We start from the raw sequence: 21,890 nt of genomic DNA on the forward strand, positions 1-21,890 counted from the left end.
AACATTTGGCAACCTTTATGACAACATAAAATAAGATGTGATTCGGAGAATGAAGAAACATTTCTGTAGCCGAGAAATATCAGATACTGCTAAGTGCTCACACTGATTCCTTCAGTTAGTAGGGAGGTTGAGTAAACTATATAAGACTGAATCAGGGTGCAGCTGAGCTGGGATGGTAAGAACAAGACACCAAGAATAATACACATCCCAGGGCAGCGAATGAGGAGTGAACCTGAGATTAAATGAAAGTTAGAATCTTATATAAATCATCACACTCTGAAACATTTGTCTCTGTTGCTCAGTTCTTAGTTCTGATCTGTTTCTATGAAGGGGTTTCAGCCTCAGTCCTGAGGCTCTCTGGCCAGGGGTGCCTGCTTCCTGTTTTCCACCTGTATGCCCCAGATTCACACTCTGGGATGGACTCCCTTCCAAGCACACACGCATGCCTGCATTCACACACACACACACCCATGCATGCCTGCACTGTCTCTCTCTCACACAGCCACACACCCTTGCCATTCTGGGCAAGAGAGTGGGACACAACCAGAGTCCCTTCCTTCCTGGGATCCGTGCTTCAGAATCTGTTCTTTGGTTTGCTCCCTGCCTTGTTTTCTGACTGTACCCTCCTTGCTTCACATTGGGATCTGTTTCTCCTAGCTTCAGCTGCCTGGCAGTCATCAAGCCCCAAGTACTTAGCCACAGGAGTAGGAATGGAGAGCAGGGGTCTTCATATTTTACCTGAAGGGCTTATTACACAGATCAGCGGACCCTATACCCAGAGCTTTTCACTGAGTTCGTGAAACCTGGAAATGTGCGCTGGTAACTAAGCTGCTGGTTTGAGGACCTAACTGCTCATCTCCAGCAAGGCTGACAAAACTCCTTCTATCAAGTGACAGATGGTAAATATTTTCAGGTTTGAGGGTCATACACTCTGTGTTGCAATGACTCAATTCTGTCATTGTAGAGACAATTTGTAAACACATGGGTGGCGCTGTGTTCTAAGGAAACTTTATTTACAAAAACAGGTGGTGAGTGGAAGTGGTTCTTGGGCTGGAATTTGCAGACCCTTGATGTGGAATAGTGGTGAGCAGCCCATCTCTGCATCAGCCCTCTATTCTGACTGATCAGTCTTGATACTTCTTGGTCAGCTCCAACCCTTCTTCCTTAGCCTGGCCTTAGGTTCTCTGGTCTCATTTCTCTCCTCTCCTTCCAATCCCAAACTACAGACAAAGCCTCTCAACTGTAATATATGATTACCATCAGAGAAAAACAGTACTCTCCCTAAATAATCACATGACTATATGCTATATATGATCTTAAAAGTAAACACAAACTTTTCTGTGCGTACAAAAGATAAACACAGGAAATAAGTATTTTCTTAGTCTGGGTGGCTCAAAAAACTCATCCAACATCAGTTAACATCTAACCTTAAATCCTAAAGAAGAATAAAGACTTAGCCAAGTACTAGGGAGAGGTGGGGAGGGATGAGTGAAGAAATTCCAAACAGAAGACATCACATGTGCGAAGACATAGGTATGCTAAAGCATATTGTGTTTGAGAAGCTGCCATTTAGTCAATATGGAACCGATAAATGAAGGGAGGTATGTGATGATTTAAATAACGCTAATTTAATAGGGTTGTTCTGATGATAAAATTGGATCAGTCATCTCAAACTCTGAATAGTAAGTTAGGAAAACGATGAGCCTGGAAGAGCTGGCAGGGAATGAAAATCAAAGTGGTTATTTTTTTATGTTGGGGATTCCAAAGGCACAGGGCATCTGGAGAAGAATTTCAGAAGGGGAGGGACAGGATCAGATTTATATCTCAGAAAGTTCACTGGTGTCCAACTGGGGATGGAATGGGAAGAACGGAGGGTGCAAGACCAGTTCAGAGGTTAAGGCAGTCATCACACTTGTTAGGTTTAAAATATGGGAGCTCTGGAATACAGAGTCCCTGACGGCCATGGGCCTCTCAGAGGCATTCCATAATGCTGGCTCTCCAAGACTGCCGCATTCCACTGGACATCATTCACTCCTGGGCTTCCCTTCTCAAAATCACTTTGCACGCAACAAAGTGGTTGCATTTAAGAGAAGAGAATCTTGTACCTCTGTCCTTTCAGCTAAAGCTGGGCTAGACTAAGAGTGTTAAATCATCAGCATGCCTCATTGACCTAGTTCTGGAGAAATCGTGCCACCCAGGCCAAGAAGGAGCTTTTATCTTGGTGCTTTTTAAACCAAGAAATCATATTTGGACTCTCACACAGCCAAGGGCTTGCCAAATAAGGTCAGAATTCACACACCCAGCTGAAAAGAATCAGGGTTTGAGAAGCCATTGGGTGTAGCCAGCAAAAACAACACATCCATCTTATCTGAGTGAGAAGACAGCAAAACCCATTGTGCAAAGTCTACCGCGAAGCATTCATAATAAGGGTTTGATCAGCCAGAAAGGAGGAGCGTAGGATTAGAGATCTAAGGGAACACTAAGTACTTTCAGTAAGAAGACTCTAAAAGAGGAGTTGAGGGAAAATCACAACAAGCAAATCCCCACCTTCACCCTGAAGGAGGACAGAATATATTACATCACACAGGGCACACACGGCTAGTCTCATTTCCTATGCGGACAGGTCCTGAACACACCATGTCTCCCAATTCCAAGAGCTGATTTCATGATGACTCAACTGTATGAGTGGTTACATTTTATTTTTCAAGATGCCAATGTTTTACATACATTCTTGCTTTCTTTTAAACCACTAGCAGAATGACATATGGATTAGGAACATGCGATTTGGAATTAAGACAGAACTGCGATATGAATCCCTGCTCAGCCAACTACTGGATATGCTGCCACCGCCGCTGCTTAGTCGCTCAGTCGTGCCCGACTCTTTGCAGCCCCATGGAACACAGCCCGCCAGGCTCCTCTGTCCATGGAATTCTCCAAGCAAGAATACTGGAGTGGGTTGCCATGCCCGCCTCCAGGGGATCTTCCCAACCCAGGAACTGAACCCTGGTCTCCTGCATTGGGCTTCCCTGGTAGCTCAGTTGGTAAAAAATCTGCCTGCAGTGCAGGAGACCCAGGTTCGATCCCTGGGTTGGGAAGATCCCCTGGAATAGGAAATGGTAAACAACTCCAGTATTCCTGCCTGAGAATTCCATGGACAGAGGAGGCTGGTGGGCTACAGTCCATGGGGTCGCAACAGTTGGACACAACTCAGTGACTCAACTCAACTCGACTCACTCCCTTATTGCAGGCAGATTCTATACCACTGAGCCTCCAGGGAAGCCCACTTAGCAAGATAAGGCTAATAATATGGCTGTACTAGTGTTGGTATAAGGATGAAAACTGATTGTTTATCTCAACTTTTTCTTTTTTTTGTTGTTTTATTTGAGTAGTCAGGTAAAAAAAAAAATGTTGAGTACTTAAGACCTAGGGATGTCTATATTTTTTGTATAGCCCACTTGTTTTGTTAATATTAATAAATTATATGTATTGCAAAATGCAACAAATTATAAACAAAAAAAGGTGAGATAAAACATTAGTAGAAACAGAGGTTATAACGTTTTCTTGCTTACCCCAATGGCTCATTTTGCGCACCCTATGTCAGAAGCCCTGGAACTAAATAATCAAGTTAAGGAGCAGAGGAGCAAGGGACGTGGAGCTTAGTAAAGTCTCTAAAACTGGCAAGTCCCCTTAGTAGATAAGCTGACAGACTGCAAATGTTCTTAAGCAAACAGTAAAACAGGAAACTACTGGAATTCGAAACCACGAAATCACCAGTACATCATGTAAATTTTCATCTAGTACATTTCAGGTTTTAGTACAAATGAAAGTGATATTGGCAGCTACTAAGAATAGAACGGGGCAGTTTTATCTGAAAAAGCGTTCAACGCGAATACAGAAGTTACTGTGAATTTGGCAGTCATAAATGCTCAGGAAAAGTTCTGTTTTTCATTAAGCTTTATATTTCTCTAGGAATCCTCTACACCGCTCGCTGCCACACGTTGGGTAGGGTACTGGACTGCTGGTAGTCACCAGAGTGTAATGGTTGGTCTACATTCCACCACATCAAGGCAGGCTTTAACAAAAAAACAACCCCAGAAACGTCAACCATATGTGGGAGTAGGAATCACGGAAATAATGTAAAAAAGATCACGAACTACCTCGCTGTCCTAGCTCGGTGCCTGTCGCAGCGCCCTGGGTGCGAGGTCCTGTCTGCCATGACATTTTCCAGTGTTCAATACTACCTCACTCTCAGCACTGAAACGAAGACAAGGAGTTTTCCATCCTCTTCCCTTTCTGTGCCCCCAGAGCCCACAACAGCACCTGACAAGCGCTGGGGGATGGGCATTTGTTGTTGAACCTTTCCCACCACGTGCTTCCCACATTTATATGTTAAATAACTTGGAAAACAGGGGTGGTTTTTTTTTTTTTAATGACTGAGTCTAAATTTGTAACGAATGGATTCTTTAAAATCCTTATCTGTCTTTTCTAACTGTTTGACTTTTCTAAAGTCACATCCTTAGTGACAACACATTTGAAATCAACATATTCCACGTGCAGAAAGCATGCACTATGTGGGTAATAGAAGGCAGGCTTTCGTTAAGCAAACACTAAGTAAATTGAGCCTTTGAATTAATTATTTAATTGACTCATTCATTTATTCATCAAATATCTATTCAATGAGGCAGTTCTTGGAGCCACAGAGACAAATAAGATAAAACGACCCTGCTCTCATGAAGCTTCAATCTAGTGGAGGATAGATATTAATTGTGAACTATAAAATTTGTACATATAATAAACAACATAGCTTGATTCAAAGGGGAGCTAAACACTGCCCAAACTATAGCTTCCTGATTAGTATTAAGTTCAAAAATGATCCTCTCTGATCCATAATTAATCAAAAAAAAAAAAAAACACGTTGGCAGAAGCATAGCATAAATTTTCATTTTTCAAGAAGCATTTATTTATGCCTCAAAATATGAGAAGAAAACAAGAACAATGTCATCATCAGGGAAATACTGGTTTGATCATTGCCCAATCTAGACATGTATTATATAATATATCTCACTATTTTCTGCAATGCTCAAGAAAAGTAAGTCGGTTTTGTAAGCATCTCAAATGACTACAAGGCAATTCACATAATGCTAAAGATATAATTGCATTTTCCTATTGAAGCAAATAAATATAAAAAATTTTTCAAAAACTCTATTTACCATGAAGGAATACCTTCATGTTTCAAACAATGGTTTAATTACAAAATATTCCTCTTAAGTAAGATCAGACCCCTCTGTACTACTAGTTTTCAAAGGAACTTATCAGCACATTATGAGTATGAGGCAAATAAATTTTGTCTTAGAAATACATGTGAAGTAGCAGATCAATCAGGAAGGTGAGACATTTCAGAGAAACCACTGCTAAAGAAGTATAAGGCTTGATAATTATTCTGCTATTTATTTGCAATTTCTCCCTGACAAAATACAAATAAATAAATTCTTAACTTAAAAAATAATCTAATATTTAAAGACACAGACCAACAGTATAAGTGGTTTCATAATCTAAATTATAAATCCAAATACGCTGCCCTTCAAAAGAAAGAGGCTAAAGAAGGTAGAGCAGGTCAAGCGTGTTGTCTGAAAAATGAAACAACTGTACGTTTTCTCAAGTGGTGATAAACAGAGACGAAGAGGTGTTTCCTGTCCACGAAACCCAAGCGATGCTACAATTATCCTCAAACTGGGTCAAGACACCTCGAGTATATGATGTGATTCTCATAATCCCTTCTGCATTTTAACTATGTGAGCCTTCTTGTTCCTGGACGTCTTGGGTTTCCCGGTTATAAATGTCACCTTCTTGACCTTTATTTAGTAATAGAAAAAAATGTTTCAGGAACATCTTGAAACAACTCATAGCATTAGAAATGATCTCTTTTTAATCCTGAGAAATCTAACATCTGAATGAAAGTGCTGGAGTCCAAACTATCCAACCGTGTAGCAGAGATGTTGATGGCATTACACAGATGGATGTAAAAGTCCTAAATCCTCTATGACTGTCACTAGGGAAAAGCCCATCAGGAGCACTTTGTCCAGCCTCCCACCTTCCCTCTCCCTTACTGTACCCTGGAGGTAAAGGGGGACCTTCCAGAGCTCACATGTGCTGGGTAGAAACGTCAGAAAGCACTGTGCCACAGGACAGATGGCATTATCTCCTGGGAGGCTCTTGGCCTATCTGGATAAATTTTTTCAGATTATGCTAGGACTCACAGCCCCCAGGGGAAAAAAGGCTTTAACTAAATTTCGAAAACGGAATTACTTGTTTGAACAAACACTGGAGGGATAACATAGAAAGCAGGATGTAACCTTAAACATATTATACAATTGTCATTTATTTTATAACATTAAAATACATTCTTGTTTTCAGGAAGAGCTCTGCAAATCTTTTGTATTTTGACTGTCTTTAATATAACGCCATAATACCATTAATTGGTCATTGCTATTGCAAATACGTCCTGCAATGTCCTATGTATGACCACAGGCTGACCTGATCTTTTGTTGAAAAGTGAGGGACAGTATCTATAGCAATTTTGAGAAGCATGTTTCCTAAAAAAAATTCACAGACAAGAGGACTATCATCTGGTTTCCAAACTGTGCTCCACAGAGTCTCAAAGTCCTGAAAAGCCTCTCATGGACCACGATGAGGGCAAGGTAGGGTTGTCAGGGGACAGCCAGTTAGGGGCTTCTCCCCACTCTTCCGCTTGTTAACCAGCACAGTTTTGCTTTTATATATTCTATGTATTAAAAATATGTAAGTATATTTAGGTCCCTATGCAATATTGTTCTTTACAGCATTGGACCTTGCTTCTATCACCAGTCACATACACAGCTGGGTATTGTTTTTGCTTTGGATCCATCCTTTCATTCTTTCTGGAGTTATTTCTCCACTGATCTCCAGTAGCATATTGGGCACCTACCGACCTGGGGAGTTCCTCTTTCAGTATCCTATCATTTTGCCTTTTCATACTGTTCATGGGGTTCTCAAGGCAAGAATACTGAAGTGGTTTGCCATTCCCTTTTCCAGTGGACCACATTCTGTCAGATCTCTCCACCCTGACCTACCCATCTTGGGTTGCCCCACGGGTATGGCTTAGTTTCATTGAGTTAGACAAGGCTGTGGTCCTAGTGTGATTAGATTGACTAAGTCAAATTGGAAGTGGTCAAACAAGAGATGGCAAGAGTGAATGTTGATATTCTAGGAATCAGAGAACTAAAATGGACTGGAATGGGTGAATTTAACTCAGATGACCATTATATCTACTACTGCGGGCAGGAATCCCTCATAAGAAATGGAGTAGCCATCATGGTCAACAAAAGAGTCCGAAATACAGTACTTGGATGCAATCTCAAAAACGACAGAATGATCTCTGTTCGTTTCCAAGGCAAACCATTCAATATCACAGTAATCCAAGTCTATGCCCCAACCAGTAATGCTGAAGAAGCCGAAGTTGAATGGTTCTATGAAGACCTACAAGACCTTTTAGAACTAACACCCCAAAAGATGTCCTTTTCATTATAGGGGACTGGAATGCAAAAGTAGGAAGTCAAGAAACACCTGGAATAACAGGCAAATTTGGCCTTGGAATATGGAATGAAGCAAGGCAAAGACTAATAGAGTTTTGCCAAGAAAATGTACTGGTCATAACAAACACCCTCTTCCAACAACACAAGAGAAGACTCTACACATGGACATCACCAGATGGCCAACACCGAAATCAGATTGATTATATTCTTTGCAGCCAAAGATGGAGAAGCTCTATACAGTCAACAAAAACAAGACCAGGAGCTGACTGTGGCTCAGATCATAAACTCCTTATTACCAAATTCAGACTTAAATTGAAGAAAGTAGGGAAAAATACTAGAGCATTCAGGTACGACCTAAATGAAATCCCTTATGATTATACAGTGGAAGTGAGAAATAGATTTAAGGGCCTAGATCTGATAGAGTGCCTGATGAACTATGGAATGAGGTTCATGACACTGTATAGGAGACAGGGATCAAGACCATCCCCATGGAAAAGAAATGCAAAGAAGCAAAATGGCTGTCTGGGGTGGCCTTACAAATAGCTGTGAATAGGAGAGAAGTGAAAAGCAAAGGAGAAAAGGAAGGATATAAGCATCTGAATGCAGAGTTCCAAAGAATAGCAAGAAGAGATAAGAAAGCCTTCCTCAGTGATCAATGCAAAGAAATAGAGGAAAACAACAAAATGGGAAAGACTAGAGATCTCTTCAAGAAAATCAGAGATACCAAGGGAACATTTCATGCAAAGATGGACTTGATAAAGGACAGAAATGGTATGGACCTAATAGAAGGAGAAGATATTAAGAAGAGGTGGCAAGAATACACAGAAGAACTGTACAAAAAATATCTTCACGGCCCAGATAATCACGATGATGTGATCACTGACCTAGAACCAGACATCCTGGAATGTGAAGTCAAGTGGGCCTTAGAAAGCATCACTACGAACAAAGCTAGTGGAGGTGATGGAATTCCAGTCGAGCTATTTCAAATCCTGAAAGATGATGCTGTGAAAGTGCTACATTCAATATGCCAGCAAATTTGGAAAACTCAGCAGTGGCCACAGGACTGGAAAAGGTCAGTTTTCATTCCAATCCCAAAGAAAGGCAATGCCAAAGAATGCTCAAACTACTGCACAATTGCACTCATCTCACATGCTAGCAAAGTAATGCTCAAAATTCTCCAAGCCAGGCTTCAGCAATATGTGAACCATGAACTTCCTGATGTTCAAGCTGGTTTGAGAAAAGGCAGAGGAACCAGAGATCAATTGCCAACATCCGCTGGATCATGGAAAAAGCAAGAGAGTTCCAGAAAAACATCTGTTTCTGCTTTATTGACTATGCCAAAGCCTTTGACTGTGTGGATCACAATAAACTGTGGAAAATTCTGAAAGAGATGGGAGTACCAGACCACCTGATCTGCCTCTTGAGAAATCTGTATGCAGGTCAGGAAGCAACAGTTAGAACTGGACATGGAACAACAGACTGGTTCCAAATAGGAAAAGGAGTACGTCAAGGCTGTATATTGTCACCTGCTTATTTAACTTATATGCAGAGTACATCATGAGAAACGCTGGACTGGAAGAAACACAAGCTGGAATCAAGATTGCTGGGAGAAATATCAATAACCTCAGATATGCAGATGACACCACCCTTATGGCAGAAAGTGAAGAACTAAAAAGCCTCTTGATGAAAGTGAAAGTGGAGAGTGAAAAAGTTGGCTTAAAGCTCAACATTCAGAAAATGAAGATCATGGCATCCGGTCCCATCACTTTATGGGAAATAGATGGGGAAACAGTGGAAACAGTGTCAGATTTTATTTTTTGGGCTCCAAAATCACTGCAGATGGTGACTGCAGCCATGAAATTAAAAGATGCTTACTCCTTGGAAGAAAAGTTATGTCCAACCTAGATAGCACATTAAAAAGCAGAGACATTACTTTGCCAACAAAGGTCTGTCTAGTCAAGGCTATGGTTTTTCCTCTGGTCATGTATGGATGTGATAGTTGGACTGTGAAGAAGGCTGAGCGCCGAAGAACTGATGCTTTTGAACTGTGGTGTTGGAGAAGACTCTTGAGTGTCTTAGACTGCAAGGAGATCCAACCAGTCCATTCTGAAGGAGATCAGCCCTGGGATTTCTTTGGAATGAATGATGCTAAAGCTGAAATTCCAGTACTCTGGCCACCTCATGCGAAGAGTTGACTCATTGGAAAAGACTCTGATGCTGGAAGGGATTGGGGGCAGGAGGAGAAGGGGATGACAGAGGATGAGATGGCTGGATGGCATCACTAACTCGATGGATGTGAGTCTGAGTGAACTCCAGGAGTTGGTGATGGACAAGGAGGCCTGGTGTGCTGCGATTCATGGGGTCACAAAGAGTCGGACACGACTGAGCGACTGAACTGAACTGAAGTATATTCAGGCAATATTTACTTTGAGAAAGAGGTTCTACTCTTTAAAAAAAGAGAGACTTGAAAATAATTTGAAAGTCACTAGCTCACATGCTCAAGTCCAATATTATGGTCGATATAAAAAATAGATCCTGATCACAAGAAAAACAGACTATATAATAAACAAGTCTCATTTAAAGTAGCCAAGGAAGAAGCCCAAATGGATGAAACTCAGGCTTCCGTGGTGGCTCAGAAGGTAAAGACTCTACTGGCAATGCAGGAGACCCAGTTTCGATTCCTGGATCAGGAAGATCCCCTGGAGAAGGAAATGGCTACCCACCCGAGTATTCTTGCCTGGAGCATTCCAAGGACAGAGGAGCCTGGTGTGCTACAGTCCATGAGGTCATAAACATTCGCATACAACTGAGCAATGAACACTTTCACTTTCAGGACTATGGCAGTTAAATTTACAGTCAGGAAAAAAAAAAAAATTTACAGTCAGTGACACAGCAGAAGAATCTGCTCTGCTATGTTGGAACCTGCCTCATTACCACGTGTGACAGGAGCTCCCCACAGCTTCCACTGAATACTAACCCCAGCTGCTTTTAATAAAGAATGGAAGCTCAAAAGGGTGACATGCTAGCACCCTGACTACCTACAGTTCCCAAATGATCAGGGTTGGGAAAATCATTTTTTTCAGAAAAGCTTTTAGTTGCAGGGACCCCTCTGTGTTCTTGTTCCTATTCGTTTTCTTCTAAAAGACTTGTGCTCTTCTTCAGTGGGTAAAATAATCTTCTGAGGCTGATTTAAAAAACTACCACCTTCCTGAAAGCTTGTGGGTCACTCCTGGATTTCCTGGAGGAATTAGTTCAGACCATGACACTCAGAATGTTCCTTATTTGGTTGGGCGTCCCTGATATCTAGCATTTATCAATCACCTAATGAAAGTTAATTAAGTTAATTACTGAAAGAAACTATAGTTTCAGGGGATATAGTCCTTATTCAGAACAAGCTGGCTGAACCAATCTCTTTCTGATTTTTCAATAAAAATTAAGAGAGCATGACTCATCACAAAGTAAAAAAGGAATTAGCTATAAATTCTCTTTTAATTTATTTTAGGTAAGAGGTATTAAGAGAGACTTCTGTTATCTGTAAACTAAAAATATGTGAATATATGTAATGGATTTCCCCAGGCAGCTTAAATTTCAATGTGACTCACGATCGCCATCTGCTGGAAGAAAGGTTGAATATCTGTTTTAGTTAAAAGAGGGAAGTCAAAATTTAATAACAGTTATTAAACACACACACAACTGTTAAGCCTATAAAACTGAATCTATAAACTCTAGGACATTCTCAGTAAAAACATTAGTCACATTAAACATTCAACTCCAGAATGTGCTCCAGAGCATTTCAAGTAGAAACAAAATTTAATGGTTGGAATCCACTTAAAATATATTGATTGTTAGTTGTTATATATTAATTCTATCATTGCCACGTGAGAAAAGACTACATTATATTCAGGCTGTGTAGGAAAGGAGACAGGAGGAAAAGAATCATCTCCAAGCAGAGTAATCTTTTTTAATTTCTCAAAAGATTATGTGTGTGTGTGTGTCACTCAGTCGTGCGACCTAATGGACTGTACCCGGCTGGCCAGGCTCCTCTGTCCATAGAATTCTCCTGGCAAGAATACTGGAGTGCGTTGTCATTCCCTTCTCCCGGGAATCTTCCCAACTCAGGGATAGAACCCCAGTCTCCTGCACTGCAGGCAGACTCCTTGCTGTCTGAGCCACCAGGGAAACCCTCTCAAAGAGTAAGAAAAGCCAAAGATTAAAAATCAGTAATACCATTAGTGCTTTTAAACAATTTGTGACTTTGGGGACAATGAAAGAGATTACGGTCATGGTCTCATAAAATATTATTTTATGTCACTATATGATATTCCAAAGACGTAAGGATATATACAATATTAGAAAAGAAAGAGAGAAATTCAGTAAGTGGATTGATAACAAGTCTCCTGGTGTGTGTACACATCTACAATTGGTGGTGGAGGTGGGGTTTATCAACTTGCAAGGTTTCATACATTCCATCACAAGTCTTCTGAGGAATAAGGACGATACAAAATAAGTTCAAATATAAGGGAGAAATGACAAACGAACTAGCTTCTAGGGGATCTCAGTCTACTGAGGAGACAGGAGGGCAGTATCCAGAGTCACAGGTAACTACATAGCAGAGGACACCACCTCCAGCTGGAGCATTCCAGTCCTGGGGTTACACGGAACAGCGGGCATGTGGGGAGAGTCCAGGGACGCATCCATAGTGCTGGCTACTACGCAAGACAGGAAGGACCAGGAAGCACGTTGACAGAGGAAGAAAAAAAACATGCCAGCCATGACTCACCCAAAGGTGAGATCAACTATGGCTAACAGGCAGAGCCTCAGTCTATGCCTTACAAGCCGGAGTACAGTTGAAGGAATTATGTAAGTAGCAAGTTATTTAATGGAAACTTAAGAGCCTGAACTTGAGCCAGAGTAAGAATTCTGACTTACATTCTTATGTGCCGAGGAATGCCCTCCAAATCACTTAACCTCTCCGGTGCCTTGATTTCTCCATTTATACGGCTGCGATAGTTAACACTACCTACCTCAAAGGAATGCTATGAAGATTAAGTAGGTTTTTAATTAAGTAGGTTGTAGATTCAAGTGCTCCAAATAGCACCTGGCACACAGTCAGTACAACCTAAAACTGTTTGCTATTCTGAATTCGGGAAGCAAGATTTCTTGCTGTTTATGAAGCACCAATCATGGTGTATCCATGGCTTTTTGGCTGAATAGCCTTGGTTTCTTTATCAGTAAAGCAAGAATATTTATAGTTGTGGTACAAATGATGGATGTATCTCAGTGAACAACGACAGGCCAGGTATAAGCACTGGATTGTTCACTTGTACATTCTTTATCATTGGTTATGGAGTAACACAGCTGTATACTTATTACATTATTTTGTATTATACATATTGTGCTGTATACTTATTACATTATTTTGTATTATACATATTGTGCTTAGTTGCTCAGTCTTTGCAACCTCATGGACTGTAGCCCGCCAGCTCCTCTGTCCATGGGGATTCTCCAGGCAGGAATACTGGAGTCGGTTGCCATGCCTTCCTTCAGGGGATCTTCCTGACACAGGGATCGAACCTGGGAGTCCTGCATTGCAGGTGGATTCTTTACCGTCTGAGCCGGCAGGGAAGCCCACTGCATCTACACACACTTATATGCAGCTTTTATGCATGTTTATGTGTGGGCAGAGGGCGTGTGATGAAGACACAATGGAAGATGTTGCCAAGGAGCTTGCTAGACTGGATCAACCTCAATTTGATCCAAAACTGTGAAAAGAGCTACATTCTATACCAAGTAAGTCCAGAGAATTTTTGGAAAAAACTGAGTTGTCAGTGCTTAGACCAGAGGAGATTCAACAGTGGTGTGTCAAGACATTTTGATTTTTATTTTATTGGCCCCTTGAAACAAGGCTGGAGTTTTCTGGAAATCAAACTTTCCTCACAAGCAGAAGAGTTGTACCTTTTCGATTAACTCGTAGCTCTCTTCGAGTTTGAGCAGCCTGTTCTGCACAGATGTGGAGGCACGGTGATAGACGGCTCGCCACTCCTGAAAGTCGCTCTCTGAAATCTCAGCCACGGCAAAACACAAGGTTCTTAACCCTGAAAAAAGGGAGCATGCCCCCCGCAACATCAGATAAGATTTTGTTCAGAAAGCTGACATATTTGTTTTCAACGAAATCACATTTCAAAAACACTGATTCGTACGCTGAAGTCTGACTCAAGCTTGATGGAACCTTAGCGTCAATTGTGTATTAACAGTCCTCTGGCCTTTACCACGGGCACCTGGCTTTTAATTCCCCAGCTCTTTCAATCCATCCTTCATGCCTCGAGTAACTTTTCTAAAATCCTAATCTGATAAGGTTATTCCTTTGCTTGAAGTCTTTTAATCATTCTCCAGGATGAAGTTCAAACCCTAAAGTCTGGCTCAGTCACCATGTATCAGTTGCCTTCAACCTCATTCTCTGCTGTCCACTTTCCATGGTAGGGTCTTTGCACAAATTGATCTTTTTTTCCCCTCCATTCCACTCTCCCCCAATCCCCCTCCAAGGCCTGCCTTGCATCTACTTTAAGACTCAGTTCTGAAAATCATCTCTTTGAAGCCTTCTCGTCTCACCCAGACCCCAACACTTCTGTGGTGTGAAGGACAATGTTTCGTGTTTTTTCTGTGATCTCCTACATGAGCTTGAAGCTTCTGGAGTTCCAGGGTCCTGGAGTTCTTCACATCTGTAACTCCAGCGCTGAGCACAGTGGCCGGCTCATTAATAATGGCTTCATAGATGCTTATGAAGGAAGGAATAGAGGGACCCCAGTGGGGTGTACTGGGAGAGCCACCTTCCTCCAACTATATTTATTACAGTGGATTTGTAGTATAAGGAGTCTAAAAAATTGAGGGACAGTGACAAGAAAAGAATACCCATCAGCAACACCTGGGAAAACAATCACAGCTGATGTCTGAAGTGACCTACTTCCTGTACTCAGAGTCCATCAGTTTTCTAACTCATTTGGAGGTGATCCTGAACCAGAAAAAAGTTTACAGACTAGAAAAACGAAGAAGCAGAAGATTTGCCAGCCACGATAAAAGCAGTTAACTAGGTTGCCAAGAAGACAATGTTCTCACTCAAGGGCATTTAGCTCTCAGAATAATTAGGTGTTAGTGATCTCAAGTCAAATCAAATACGGCCAGGACCATGTCAGAAAAAAAAAGCAAAGAACACGGGACATGAAATGCCCGGAAGACTCCATGTTCCAAGAAAGGAGTACACTGTCGCTGCCACAGCACTGCAAACAGAACTTAACTCTTTGGGCCATATTAGGGATATGTGTTTCTCCTCTGGACACTTGGCTGGAAACGTGAAAGTCACTCAGTTGTGTCTGACTCTTTGCGACCCCATGGATTGTAGCCCACCGGCTCCTCTGTCCATGGGGATTCTCCAAGCAAGAACACTGGAGTGGGTTGCCATTTCCTTCTCCAGGGGATCTTCCCAACAAGGAACTGAAGCCAAGTCTCCTGCATTGCAGGCACATTCTTTACTGACTGAGCTATGGGGGAAGCCCGCCAGCTGGAGACTTACTCTGGGGTAGCCATGGTATGGGAGAAGGCAATGGCACCCCACTCTAGTACTTTTGCCTAGAAAATCCCATGGACGGAGGAGCCTGGTAGACTGCAGTCTATGGGGTCGCTAAGAGTCGGACATGACTGAGCGACTTCACTTTCACTTTTCACTTTCCTGCATTGGAGAAGGAAATGGCAACCCACTCCAGTGTCCTTGCCTGGAGAATCCCAGGGACGGGGGAGCCTGGTGGGCTGCAGTCCATGGGGTCGCACAGGGTCGGACACGACTGAAGCGACTTAGCAGCAGCAGCAGCCACGGTATACGAGTGCTGCTTACCCAGGGTGAGAATGGGGTGGCGGTGGAGGCCAAGCCAGCTGGAACCGGTCTGGGAACTAGAATATCCTTAACATCAGAGCGAGAGAAAAGGAAGATGCTCCTCCAACCCGCTCCTTCCTCAGTAAAGGAACCTGCTATATGTGCCAGCTTACGCTGTACCTGGCGTCCCCTCGGAAGTCGTACCTTATGGAATCTGAACTCAACAGATGTGTGGGTCTCCATGCGCTTCCATTTTTGGAGGAGAAATGGTAGAAGGTTCATTATGTCCCCGCTTTTCAAAGCCTAGTGCTTTAAAAAACATTCCTATCATCTTGCTGCTTGGATTGAGAGGAAAAGGTTTGGCTCAGAGGTCAGGCTTGGTGCCACCAGCCACAGTTCCGGCAGAAGCAGACCAGAGTGAAAACTTAGATGGGAGATGCGGATACAGTACTGGTGACTTTTGTTAAGTTTAGAGATAAGATTCTACAAATTCCTGTAGTAACTGACCCTGATGCTTAACGACTCTCACTCTCTTTCATCTCATCTAGATCATCTCCCTAGACTACATTTCGGTACAAACAGAGCGTCAGGACTATTATCTTTACCATGGATTCTCAGGCCTCACATAGAGCCTGGCGTGTGGTAGGGGCTTAATAAAAAGTCCTGAGTTAACGCTGAAGAACTATTTCAGTAGTTATAGACTATAGTTATTTCTTCTCCTCTTTCTTACTCAGATTATCCAGTTCTTTAACTCTTGTTTCTTTCCTTCTACATTGCTGGAGATGTAAAGTATTCAAACTGTAAATGGTATCCATTCTAAAAAGCAAACAGATTTATAAGCTCTACATCCCCTTAAATGTGCGGACAAAGTCTTTCAAAATGTTAATAAATACAGGAGAGCAAAATAAAAATAATGGCTGGGAACAGCATATAGTAAGATCTAAATGATCAACATTTATTGTTATCTTACTTTATGAATCTCCAAGTAAAATAATAAGAATAATCCTATAAGATAGTAGTAATACATGATTTCATTTTATTTGAGTCATGTTTACTATTGTATTATACTCACCTTCTGTAGCAAACTGCTCCAAATGTTTTAGGGTAATTTCTTTGTATTTTGAAGTTTCTGCCAGTCGGTCATAAATTACAGTGTCCTGGAAAACAAACAGAAGGTATGATACACTTAAAGCATTCTGAGTTGACTAAAGTTGATGTTGGCAACATTATTAGCAGTGAATGAGTATTTAAAAAATCAATTTAGCATCAGTGCTGAAGCACAAAATATTTTTCCTTAATAATACTGCTTTCCTGTGACACTAAGAAAGATGGTCTAGTCCTGTATTTTCATCTTTTCCTTTCTGAATAAATCCAGTTACTCCAACGTTCAAAATCTCATATTCTATCAGCACGTCACTTACCTGTCATGTGCTGTTAGATCTCCCCTCACTGCCCCCCAAAGATTTTGCAGAAGGCTTCAGCATTCATCCGTGCTATGAGGAAGAATGGTCCGGAACTCAGACAGCATGGGAAATGTCAGAACAAAGCTAAAGAGCGTGTCCTGCTGCGGTTGCCTCAGGGCCTTCAAAATGCTAATGCACAGTGGCTCCAACGGAGTGGGCTGATAGACGCCCAGACCTAACTACTGAACCTTTTAGGACTTAGGGCGTCGAATGAGGTTGGTGCCCACAAAGGAACAGACTCTGAGAAACACATGTTAAATGCATGGAGCAAGCTGGTGGCTATGGCAGGGAGGACACTGGACAAGCTGAGCATTGCCTTACAGCTCAATATTTCTGATTGAGTCACCTTAGCTTTAAGACTCAATTTACTTAGTCTGTAACATTAAATTACTGTATTATCTTTAAAGTCCCTTTCAGCTTTAACTTGAGGCATCACTGCATGTCTCTAATTTTTGCCCCTTTATAAATTGCCTATTGTTCCTTTAGTTATTCTTTAGCTTGGGTTTAATGTTTTAAGAATTTTAGTATTTGGCCTTCATGGTTTTATTAGACCAGGAAAAAATAAATCATTTACCTGCAATTACTTTCTCAGTGGTATTACCCATTTTGGGGTCTCGAGTCTCAGGGCTGAGTTGGAAGCAGACTAGTGAGGTATGATTTAGAACCCTTGAGAGAAACAGAACTTAGTGACCTCAGAACAGATGCAATATTCCAGGCTCCAATTATGAATTTCTTTTCATTTCTCAGTGGTGAAATGGGAAGCGGGCAAAGCAAAAGGAAATGATAATTTCCCCTCATGGGTCCTTTCTGAGAATGCGAGTTCTGTGTAACTTACAAACTCTATTTTTTTCCCAGAGGTTAGTGACATTTTCAGTGAAATTAAAATAGGCCATTTTAACACTAAGAAAATACTAAAAAATTAAAATCATGAAAACAAAAGTGATGAGTAATAAATAAGGCTAGGGAGATTAAACTCTCAAGGTAATTAAGCATTCTAGTGGAAGAAATTGTGGTCAGACTAGGGGAATTTTCTACTTTCTCTACAGTATCAAGGAGAGCAGGGGGCAGAATGCGGCCTTCTGCATAAACGGTAATGTGTTAGTCTCTCAGTCATGTCTGACTCTTTGCGACCTGATGGACAGGCTGCTAGAGCTTCTACCATTGATTGATGAAATGTATTTATCATTTCTAATTGTGTTTATGATTTCTAATGTACTTAATGTATTTACGTATTTATGATTTCTAAATGTATTTATGATTTCTAATTTATCTTACATGTAACCCATTCTCCCCTCCCTCAAATTTCTTTTTGATTAAAAATAACTGTAATTTTTTATCATGTTGAGCCCTAACATCCTCTGTCAGAACAGTTTATCTGAATGATTTCACCTGGAGCGAGTTCACCCTACAATTGTTTACCTGCTTGTTCAACAACCAAAGAAACTCAAACTAAATTCATAAGACGTCATGAAATTATTCTCTCCCCAGTCTTTTAAAACCAAGGCATTAAAAAATTATGTTCCAATGCATTAAAACCAAGGTATTGAAAAACATTCTCGACAGGAATTTAAATAATAAGCTTGGGCTTTTTAACAAGTTCATCTCCCAAGTTCCACGTGAGAAAGCAAGACTGTTGATTATATTCGAAATTGGAAAGTTCCAAGTTTGTAAGTTACCTGATTACTCCAAGTATATACTATGTACATGGAAAGGATAAATCTGAAGGGAAATATTAACTCATTTCAAGAATAAAAAAAGGCCCTGGAGAGTAGATTTCTTTTTTTTCCATGAGCATAAACATATTTTAACTAGGGAAATTCGGTTAGAATGACAAATTACTGCCCTGTCAATAAAACCTGCCAAATACAAAAGCCAACCAATAGTTAGAAAGGCTGTTATAATTAAAACAATGCAAATACAATACAAATGGTAATCAACCACATGAAGAAATTATAGCAATAACTGTAATCCATTTCCCCCATTTCTATTGCCTTTAAAAAAATCAGATTCAAATCGGTATAGTTTGCTACATTTCTAATTTAATTTTAAAATATTTTATGTATTATTTTCTTCTAAAGTGTTTATAATATACAAACCTCAAAAACTGAATTATATAAATAACCTCGGCCAAACTTTTTCAAAGCGCCAGATTTACCCAGAAGGAATTCTGAGTTTCACCAGAAGAGGCTGAACACTATTACTATAAAACACCTCCAAAAGTGGATGTCAGCAACTTCAGGCTAAACATCTGTGTTACATTTCCATAGCAGAATGTTTAACATATACATTATAAACCATCATAAATCAAAATCATAAAAGACAAAAATACAAACTTACGGCTCCTTTGCAGTAAAGTCGTAACTTCCCGGATGGAGTGCGAACGATCACTGACATTCTTTTTCTAGCGCTGAAAGAAAGGTTTTCCACAATGTGTCATCATAGTGAGAAGATGCATCTATATGTTTGTCCTGTCTCACATATTTTATTGCTCACAATGAAAAAATAAATTTGACCAAATTATGAGGCTGATCCCTCCACATACACAAACCATCGCCTGAGTGTGTAGCTGAGTGCCTTTGAAAGTCACATTATGTTTTTCAAGATATGCGGGTACCATCTGCTGCCCTAAAGGAATAATTTACCAAGTAGCTTCCAAGAAACCTGCAAGAGTTAATACCCACCAGGGCAGAGAGAGGAGAGTTCTGATGAGCCAGAACCTTTTATGATGAATTATTAAAACGAGAAATGATAATCAATTTTAAGTATACACCCAATCAAAAGGCATATACTAGCACTTTAAAAACTTACTTAAGCCTTCACAACTATCATTTTTTAATTACTAGCAAACCACTGGCATCATGTAAAAAACCTAATTCATATTACAAACTCTAGTTAATGAGCACAAACAGCTTAACATTGTGTTGGCGATACAGACTGATAAAAGTTCTTAGTCAAACATACACATCTTTCAATGGATTAGCAAAGAGGCTACAATTTAACAATGAATAGAATAAACACGTATGGCATTGCACGGGATAAGCCTCACTTGGAATCAAGTATGCATAAGCATTCTCTCCAGAAATAAGGGGTAAAAAAGACTTCTCCAGTGTCAGCGCCTATTCATGCTACCTTATAACGTTCTGCAGCTAAAAAACTGAGACGAATCCAATACAGTAGTTAGATATAGCGTAGTTGCCTTTAGAAATATCTTGGACTGTTTAGTCCTCTCTTTCTCCACCTAGTACTTCCACTGCATTAGTGTCTCTGATCATTCCTGCTTTAGGACCACACTTGATTGGGCCCCTCTGCAACATCTCTGTAGTCTACCTCGCCCCTCCCGATTCATGTTTCTCTTAATCCAGCTTTGACGGCCTGGTCCCTGGTTCATCAACGTCCTTGCTCTTTTCTTCTCCTGACAAAACTCCCACATCATGGGTGAACAGGAATGCCTTCTGTGGTCCAGCAGAGTGAGTGGACACTGCTGGAGAAAAGCTGCCCTGTCACAGCTTAGTAAACACTTGGTCCCAGGGTCACAGAGTGCTCCACACTGCCTCGTCACCTACATTTCTCTAATAACCCTGCTCGCATCTCCTCACAGGACTATGAGCATTCTCTTATGGTCTCTCCATTCCTCGAGTCTCCAATATGCCCCTGTCGCTCCAGATGCAGGATTTTTGCAATCACTTGGATGGAAGCTTCCAACAAGAAATTTCTATTCATTTGACCATGAACAGCTGCACGTTTATCCACTGTGGACCATCCTTCTGTCTCTATTCCTACTATATGGAAACTAGTTTTATACCTAACAGAGAGATGAATATGAGTTTCTGAAATCCCTATGACAATTAGATGTTATAATGAGCACATAATTAGAATGGCAAGTTCCTGACTCTGATTCATTTTAATTCTGCATAAATCTTGGTGCCCCTAAGTATAATGTTTTCAGATCACTACCCGGGCCTCTACCCTACAGTTGTGATGCAGATTGTTATGTTCAGAAATATTATTACACTGCCTCCAGAAGACATGCCTTACAAGACTCTGAAGAGAACAATTTATGATTTTCTTACAAATGACAATTAAAAATTGTATTGAAAATTTTAATATTTGGTCTAAATAAATTTATTTAAATAAAATAAAGCACACTTTCTTCTTATTTAAAAGGGAAAAACTTTAAATGGAGGGAAACATATCACATACACAAACCACAGAGCAGATGTTTTACCTGGTGAACTCCAAGACATTGAGCAATTCATATCTTTCTTCCTGCCCCAGCTATGAAGAAAAGGAAAATATGATTACATACAGTAAGAAGTAGCTTTGGCTTTTTGGAAATAAACTCCAGTTATGAAGTTTTAATGTAAAAAATGTCAACACAAATTGTCCTTTCTGAAATACATCATCCTTAATTGAACTTATTAATTTTTCAGGTTCAGATGGAAGATTGAACAAACGCAATTACTTTTCATTCTTCCCAAAGCCCCACCAAAACTACAAAAAAAAAAAAAATTAAAAAGAAAAACTCACAATGGCAGGAAAATATGAGAAGAGACAATGGCATTAAAAATTTGGAAGCTAGAAAACAGATAAGTGAGATATGCTTACTTAGCAGATTGCAAGAAGTAGCAAATGCTATTATATACACAGTGGTTACGGAGGAAAGGTGAGAACCAGCCTGACCTGTGTTGGATAATCCCTAAAAGGCCTAGGGAAGAGGAATAACAGGGAGTTCTAGAACCGGAAGGTAAAGGAGCACCCTAAATGGGGGGACTAGGGAAAAAGCTGCTGTTCTGGGCACTGGCTTTTCCTGCATACTGGCAGAAGACCAGAGGCTTTGCTCCATAAAGTTTCTTTTGTCTAGAAGTTGGCACCTGAAGCTATAGTATTGTTATTGTATTTGTACTAAAGGCTAGGCCCCAATACCCCACAACTCACTTGGCCCCCTACATTCTGGCAACCAGATATTTCCTGGCAGAAGGGTGGAAGACTGTT

At 40.7% G+C, this 21,890-nt stretch overlaps 1 protein-coding gene across 9 annotated transcripts in view; it reads right to left on the minus strand.

Moving 5' to 3' along the window:
* The window catches only part of ATP8A1 (ATPase phospholipid transporting 8A1), a 238,136-nt gene that overhangs the window by 111,831 nt on the left and 104,415 nt on the right, over positions 1–21,890 (minus strand). For all 9 annotated transcript variants that reach the window (XM_024993042.2, XM_024993040.2, XM_024993038.2 and 6 more), the window contains 4 exon segments: positions 21,124–21,173; positions 19,236–19,305; positions 16,508–16,592; positions 13,527–13,666 (listed from right to left, as the gene is read on the minus strand). In XM_024993042.2, the coding sequence (XP_024848810.1) occupies positions 13,527–13,666; positions 16,508–16,592; positions 19,236–19,305; positions 21,124–21,173 (345 nt within the window).

This window comes from Bos taurus, chromosome 6, assembly GCF_002263795.3.
Source record: "Bos taurus isolate L1 Dominette 01449 registration number 42190680 breed Hereford chromosome 6, ARS-UCD2.0, whole genome shotgun sequence".
Classification (NCBI taxonomy): Eukaryota; Metazoa; Chordata; class Mammalia; order Artiodactyla; family Bovidae; genus Bos; species Bos taurus.